Source organism: Actinia tenebrosa, unplaced genomic scaffold (assembly GCF_029948245.1).
Source record: "Actinia tenebrosa isolate PJP-AT-01 unplaced genomic scaffold, QUT_ActTen_1.0 PGA_scaffold5__44_contigs__length_20552954, whole genome shotgun sequence".
In the NCBI taxonomy this organism is placed as follows: domain Eukaryota; kingdom Metazoa; phylum Cnidaria; class Anthozoa; order Actiniaria; family Actiniidae; genus Actinia; species Actinia tenebrosa.
Genome location: NW_028292582.1, coordinates 20132378 through 20140306, shown reverse-complemented (window position 1 = coordinate 20140306; position 7929 = coordinate 20132378). Strand labels below are relative to the sequence as shown.

Here is a 7929-nt window from a genome sequence, read left to right as displayed (position 1 = left end):
TGGATGTGATGTTAGCTTCAAAGGTCCTTTCACTGGATGTGATGTTAGCTTCAAAGGTCCCTTCACTGGATGTGATGTTAGCTTCAAATGTCCTTTCAGTGGATGTGACATTAGCTTCAAAGGTCCTTTCACTAGATGTGATCTTAGCTTCAAAGGTCCTTTCACTGGATGTGATGTTAGCTTCAAAGGTCCTTTCACTGGATGTGATCTGAGCTTCAAAGGTCCTTTCACTGGATGTGATCTTAGCTCGGTCCGTTGGACAAGATCTTAACGAGATCATGAGGGAGTGACTTTCTTTTCCACATCCATTTACATTAAAAGGACCGATTAATACTACAAAAGTTACTCCATCTGGCTCGATCCATTTGATAAATAAAACGTCCTCTGGAATCGTTTGTCACTTCATGATGGGATAGTTTGTGTTATTGAATAGATTGGGCTGGATTTTCAAAAAATAAAAGGAACTTCCGGTCATATTTAGTGCATTCACATAGGCGTGTCTAAATGACCGGCAACCGGTCAAGGATCGTAGTAAACTTGGCAATCCGCATAGTATACCTGGCCGAGTATACAATGCCCAAGTTAACAAGGCAAATTTGATAAATAAAATGTCTTCTTTCTAATAATATATTAGACAAATTATGATAACATACTTTCAAAAAAATAAAAGATATTATCTGAATAAAATGAAGTTAGAAGCCAGCGAAAGACATTTGAGGAAAAAAATCGATTCTACTTTGCCATACCCCCGAGACATCCGCAGAGCTGAGGCGTCGTATGGACTTCGGACCTGACGGCGATTAAATCCTTCTGCCCTTGGGTGCACGAATTACGCAAGAAAATGTTCTAGCCGAAGCATCAGAGGAGAGACCAGCCGGCCCCCAGACCATATCGGCTAATCCCTTGCATCTCTGCCACGCACGGAATCGGTTGAAAACTTAATGTCAAAAAGTCTAGTCTATTTGGTGCATTGTTTTCATGGCTTTTGTTATGCTGATTCACCTGGAACCGTGGTCCAGTGGAAAAAACTTGAGCTTTAGTGACACTGAGTCAAGTGCGGTTAAGCGAAGTTAGTCTGGATGGGTGAGCTAAAAGTTATGCCTACTAAAAACTTTTTTAAGGTATTCCTCCCTTGAAATCGGAGAATTCGAATTTCTAGCTGAACTAGGTATATCCTTCATAACTGATCATGAGTTAGGAGTATTCCTTATTGCTTACTATCAATCACGTGACTTTTTTGGAGTTGACTGGGGGACAAACAAGCGGATGCTAAGTCGAAACATATCAAAATAAATCCTCAAACTATTGCATTTGACTATTTTCACGACATCAAACCAGAAAACAAGAGATCAAAACAACCTCCAGGATTCTACAAGCCATCAAAAAAGAGCTATTACCGGAAGTGACGTCTATTGATAGCAACCTATATATATATATATATTACCTGAAGGACTTGGAGTATCTCTTATACCTGAACTAGAAGTATTCCTTATCCCTTTTACAATCATTATAAAATATTCGCTTTTGTATTTAATGCCATTTCTCCTTACATGTTATAAGATGAAACCTTGCCTCCTTACTAATATCGAGGTGCTCTTTCCATTTCTGATATTCATTTTGATATAACGTCTCTTTTTACTGGGGCACGGTTAAATTACCTGTTGTTGCAAAAGGCCTATTTTATTTATTTATGAACCCTGATGAAGCCTCAATGAAGGATATTAGCCCTGATGAGGGCAAATGAAGGCTATCGAGTCCTGATGAAGGCTATTGAACCCTGATAGAGGCAAATAAAGGCTAATGAATCCTGTTAAAGGCTAATGAACCCTGTTGAAGGCTATTGAAGGCTATTGAAGGCAGATGTACAGTCGTGTGAATCTAAATAAAGATTATATGGAACGCATATATATTGGAGCGGAAAAATGAGTGAGCAAGTCCTGGAACGAGTGCACTCCTGCCCTTCTTGTTCGAGGTAAGAGGAGGAAATCTATTTTGGTCAGTTTTTTCCCGGAATTTTATTTGATTATGGCGAGGAAAGAAGCGAACTTCAGCGACCAAGCGATGAAGTCCATCAATGATTTTCGAAAGGAGGGATTCCTTTGCGATGTTACTTTGAACGTCCGTGGAGTTCCTTTCAATGCACATCGCAATGTGCTTGCCGCTTCGAGTCCTTACTTCAAAGCGCTCTTCACCAGCGAAATGAGAGAAAATCAAGACAACACGATCCAGATAAACGACCTCAATACTCAAATAATGGAAGATATTCTAACGTATCTGTACTCTGGAACTGTTATTCTAACGGAATCCAATGCAATTGAGCTTACTGTAGCGGCCGATTACATGTTCCTTCCCAAGCTAAAGAAGATGAGCACAGAATTCGTGAGTCAAAATTTGACAGCTGCTAATTGTTTAGGAGTCCTTTCTATCGCAGAGAAATATGCTTTTAAGGATCTTTGTGAAGAAGCCCAGAAATACACGCTGGAAAACTTTGCTACTGTTTCTCAGGGTGAGGACTTTGAAAAACTTAGTGTTGAACAACTCATTGCTATTATTTCGTGCGACGACCTTGTGGCTAAAGAAATGGAAGTCTTTGAAGCGATTGTGCGTTGGACCAATTTGCAAATCGATGACAGGAAAAAGCATTTCGATGCCTTGTTTTCCCATGTGCGTTTGATATTTCTACCAAGGTGTTACATTTTAGACGTAGTGAAAGAAGAGAATTTGGTGAAAAATAGCGAGAGCTGTCAAAGTGCTCTCCAGAAGACGGATGAATTCTTCCAGTCTTCGTCGCAAGAAAGACAAAACAATAAACCGCCATTCAATCCGCGAACTTGCCAGAATGGAGTACTACTTCTAGGTGGTTGGCTCGAGACCAACAAAATAACTAACGCTGCCCAAGTATTTGTTCCGTATCTTGCGGAGTTCTTTGACTTGGCACCGATGCTATTTCCAAGGAAGAACCATGGCGTAGCTGTGCATGAAGGGGTTGTGTATGTAGTTGGAGGATCCTCTATGCAAGAATCGGCAGTTCGCAGTGTAGAGCTCTATGACGCACGGTCAAATACATGGTCAAGTGTCATGTCCCTTTGTAAAGAGTCAGCAGGTCTCGGTGTTGTGTGCCATGGAAATTACATCTATGCCATTGGGGGACATGATGCAGTAGGGCAACACCTGAATGTGGTCCAAAGGTATGACCCAAAGCTTAACACCTGGGAGTTTATGGAACCAATGAGAGACAGCCGCACACATCTTTGTGTTGTCGCAGCTGATGCTTTTATCTATGCAATTGGTGGATTCAGTAATGAAGTGTATCATCCTCTGAATACCTGTGAATGTTACAGCCCTGAAACAAATTTATGGTATAAGAAGACACCAATGAAAAGCCGCAGATCAGGTGCATGTGCTACATACATCAATGAAAAGATTTACGTCATTGGTGGTGAAGATGTACTTGATATGCCGTACATTCATGATGCATGTGAAGTTTATACACCTGAAACAGACACGTGGACTGCAATTGCACCAATGTGCGTTGCACGCTCACATGCGGCAGTCGCTGTGATCAAGAACAAGTTGTTTGTGTTTGGTGGAGTAAATAAAGGGAGGGAGTTACATGGTGTAGAGTATTATGATACTGTGAAGTGCCAATGGGAGGTTTTTACCAGGTTAAAGACTGCAGTGGAGGGTCTTGGTTGCTGTGTGATCACTGTGCCAGGGGAACTCCTCAGGTCAATACTGTGATTGGGCTTCAAGAATATTAAATTGACTAGTCTTAAGACACCAGCGTAAGGGGTTAGCCTCACTTCTGAGGTTGGTAAACAAAAGCAGAATTTAAGATAACAAAACAACTCCAGGATACAAGGCTAAGCCTAAGAGTTTTAAGAGCTGTGGTTAATAGGACTTTTTCTCATTCAAATTTACCCATACTGATAACAGACTCATTGATACAGGTTTAAGCCATGTTTATAAGTCCACTTATCACACTAACCATTTTAAGTACATTTGGATTTCAAAGCATAGGTATTGTTTGAGTTGGAACTTTTTCACATTACAGACAAGCCTTTTGCAAAGGATTAATTTGAACGAGGCCAATTAAAACCTGTACAAACGAGTTGGTAGTCTACGATTACATTAGTATTTACCAAATGAGAAAAGGGACTATTGACCATGCTCAAAACTCCAGTGCATGCAGGTTTAGCCTTGATTTTGATGAGTTTGATGATGTATGGTAAACAAGCAGAAATTAAAATAACAAAACAAGCAACTACGTGATTCAAGGCTAAGCCTGAACCTTGCAAATTCGACTGAATGCTTTGTGTTTTGACCAGTGAACTGATGTATGGAAAATGGTGAATCTATTTCTTTCTATCCCATATGCTGTTGACACCTACTAAAATATTGTTGAACAAAAATGCCTCACCCTACCCCCTCATCATGCAAAAGCCTTATGCCATTTCTGATTTACTAGAAAAATCTAGGTTAAAAATGTATTCTTATAAATGAATTATTGATTAATGAGACTGTATGACTTTGTGTTCAAAATTTCTATATAGGCTTTATTTAACACAACATGTGCAATAAGGAAACTTACATGGGATTCGCATGATGTAATCATCCAAGATGTAATCATCCAAGATGTAATCATCCAAGATGTAATCAAGGGCAAATTTAGTGGTGGCCAGCCACGCCCCTCTTTGCTGAGGGAGATTCTTTCCAATAAATCCTACGTGAAACACTAGATTTTTTTAAAAGAACCTTACATGAATACTCCGTTTTATGGTTTGGTTCAGTGACCAAGAATAATAGTTCCAAGCCAAGGTTGCAGTTGCCGAGCATGATAAAAAGTATAGTTTTGATATGTGCAGAAACTCCAACCTTGACTTGGAACTATTATTCATGGTCACTGAACGGAACCGTAAAATGGAGTATTCCAATACAATACAAGGCCATTAAATCATAATATGAAATTAATTAGACATCTTCATAAAACTCATAATGCTATAGTGTAGTAAGGTTAGAGGTATGTTATTTCAATAAATGTTAAGGTATGTATGGTGTTACGAAGTTGTTTCTACTTGTTGGGGCCGTGTTCCTGATTATTTTTATTAAAAATCTTTAGTATAAAATATAATATATTTTCAAAGGATTTACTGCGATTTTCACTACCATTTAAACTTAGTTGTGAATTGCTCATTGGAATTTGGTTTCACTGCTACCAGTCAGAAATTAATTTTGATGGACAACAACAACTCGCGGCTATGAGTTTGTATGATATTGAAAAAAATGCTATAATACCAACATAAAATAGGTTCCTTTTAGATTGGTTATAATTTCTTGGATCTCGGATCACAAGCCTTTTTCTGAGTCTTTTTTCCCTACCTTCAATAACTTAAGTCGGCTCTGTAAGCATTCGTGGGTTACCTTTGGAATAATATTGTCGTGAGAGATTGGTCTCCAGTTCTTGCTCGTGTTGTTCTTGGTTGCTAACTGACAAAACATCAAAAGATTTACTTGAAAAACGACCTCAATTTACCTCAGAAAACCATTAAAAATGACTTCGCAATACAGAGTAAGTCATAATAATGATCATTACATTGATCTGTAACGTTAAATAGCCATTTTATTTTAATTTCCGGGCATTTTTTTGGACTACTTTCAGGTAGCTGATTCTAAAAGAGAAGAGTTCAGAAAATACTTGGAAAAGGCGGGAGTTCTCGATGCTTTAACGAAAGGTAAGTTCCTTTACACTGAAAATATCATCTCTACGTTATCTTCTTGATATAATTTATCCTTTTTCTCTCAGTTCTAGTGAACCTTTACGAAGAACCAGAAAAACCTGTCAATGCTTTGGAGTATCCTTTTATATCAACTTATTGTCGTATGATTTTGGACGATCAAATTTACTAATACTTTTAGGTTTGTGAAGTATTATTTAGTCGATTCTCACTGTCTTTACATTTACGTAATGTGAGTAAAACTAATTTGTTGATAGGGTTTACTATAAAATGCTGGGACAGCCATTTTGGATTTTTAGAGTCACAAAGGGGGTAGGGGAGGGGATTACGAAAATAAAATGCATTCTCAAGCTAGTTGTGTGTTTGCTAAAAAGAGTGATTTGAGGATAGTGTGTCGTAGCTTTTCCTTAGAGGCAGGATTAGCTTTTCTATTGGTAATATGATTACTTACTGGATCTATGATACACCCAAGAACTAAAAATAACGACTGCTTAATGCCAAGTCATGATGACTGGCGACATCAGACTAATTGGAATGTGACTAGTCAATGCTTTGGCCAGGCAAATGGCATTTTTTGGCTGGACTTCATTGAATGACTTGCAGATATTTTTAGCCCATATAGTCTCCCTTCTTTCTCTCGCTTGGGAGAAATCAAAATGAGTCTCTACCAGCAGGGTACAGCTGTAACTCATACCCTACTCAGTCCATGATAATTATAACTCCCTCTTTGGTAGTCTCCTAGCTATTAGTGTCGTTATGCAACACTCTCTCCCCTAAGTAGGAAACAACCTTTGGGGGTGAGGTATGGATATTTTCTGAAACAACAATTTAATACACACTCACTGCCCATAGGAATTTCAAATATTATAGAAAGCTATCCTTGACACATTCAAGTTTTCTTCAAATGCACCTCCATGGAGGAGGACCGGAGACCGCAGATGTCGAGGCATTAAAACTAGAGGTATCAGAACTGAAACAGATGGTGGAACAACTAACGTCAGAAAATGCTGAGCTCAAGCAAAAGGTGCAATATTTTTGGATTTTGTAAAGACGTATACTAACCTTAGTTGCATTTGATAATTTGAAAGTATAAAAATGCAGAATGTAACTGTTCTTTACTTTGGTTTTCAGCTCTCAACTTATGAATCTCAAACTGAACAGGAAGTAAGTGATATTTCTTTTGATCAAATACAAAATATCTAAGAGATATCTAATATTACAGATGCAGTCAGTAAGTTCATTTTCCCATTTTTTCCAATTAATTAATGAAGATTTACTTCGCTCATTGAAATAATAATATAAAGGATAAAATCTTATGCAAAGCATGGTTAGCACTTTAGCGAGACATAGGGGATATTACATGGCCATGCAGAGATACAGATATTAATTTTCAAGTGTTGAGGTAATATCTTACAAGTGAGGGCAGCGAAAGAGTAAGATATTCTCAAGACGAGATAGATCTAGATGTTTCATCGATGATTAAATATCAAAAATATTTATCTTGCAACTGAGAGTTCCTGCCTATAAGTTAGATAATTTAACAACTTTTTTACAAAACAATTTTTCATTCCTACAGGCTGAAAGTTGAAGCATATTTCCCTTCAAAATGGAAAAGATTTCATCCACTTCCTGAGTACTTGTATTATTTTGTATAAAATGTTATCCAACTATGCGTAATGTCATTATCTAGCTGGCTTGGTAATAAAACCTTATTATTGAACAATTACAAAAGAGGTGTTTTACTATGGGGCAATCAAAAAGCAGGTTCTGAATGGTATAGTCTTACTGTGTGCCTTGAAGAAGTCCAATGATACTGAAAATTAACGTCCTTTTTTCACGAGGGTAGCACTTAATAGCCAGTGGCTAACAAACCTGTGGCCCTCATTCCATGATTGAATTGGAATTTAGGAGTTGATTTTTGCGGAGGGAGGAAAACTGGAGAACCCGGAAAACCCTCGAAGCACAGGGGAGAACCAACAAACAACTCTACTCATATACAACACCGAACCCGGCAAGACTTGAACTCAGGTCGCATTGATGAGAGGCGAGCGCTCACACCGCTACGCCACCTGTGCTTCCCTAAATGTGAGTGCTGAAAATGCAGCAAGCAGAAAGAACAAAGATTGTTGACATTGCACATTGTCTTTAGATACACAAGATATGAAACAGCACAAATTTTTTATTTTTTTGTTGA

The 7929-nt window shown here is 38.2% G+C and overlaps 2 protein-coding genes across 2 annotated transcripts; both read left to right on the top strand.

The window, feature by feature from the left end:
* The first annotated feature begins 1949 nt into the window (after positions 1-1949).
* LOC116305317 (kelch-like protein 3) lies at positions 1950-5060 on the top strand. The gene has a single exon (XM_031715205.1). It carries the CDS (start codon positions 2026-2028, stop codon positions 3739-3741), a length of 1716 nt encoding a protein of 571 aa, XP_031571065.1. The 5' UTR covers positions 1950-2025; the 3' UTR covers positions 3742-5060.
* A 398-nt stretch (positions 5061-5458) lies between these two features.
* On the top strand, positions 5459-7466 carry LOC116305318 (c-Myc-binding protein). The gene is made up of 6 exons (XM_031715206.2): positions 5459-5569; positions 5660-5732; positions 5804-5852; positions 6630-6759; positions 6867-6899; positions 7312-7466. The coding sequence occupies exons 1-6, from the start codon at positions 5552-5554 to the stop codon at positions 7321-7323; spliced, it is 315 nt and encodes a 104-aa protein (XP_031571066.2). The 5' UTR covers positions 5459-5551; the 3' UTR covers positions 7324-7466.
* Positions 7467-7929: the final 463 nt, after the last annotated feature.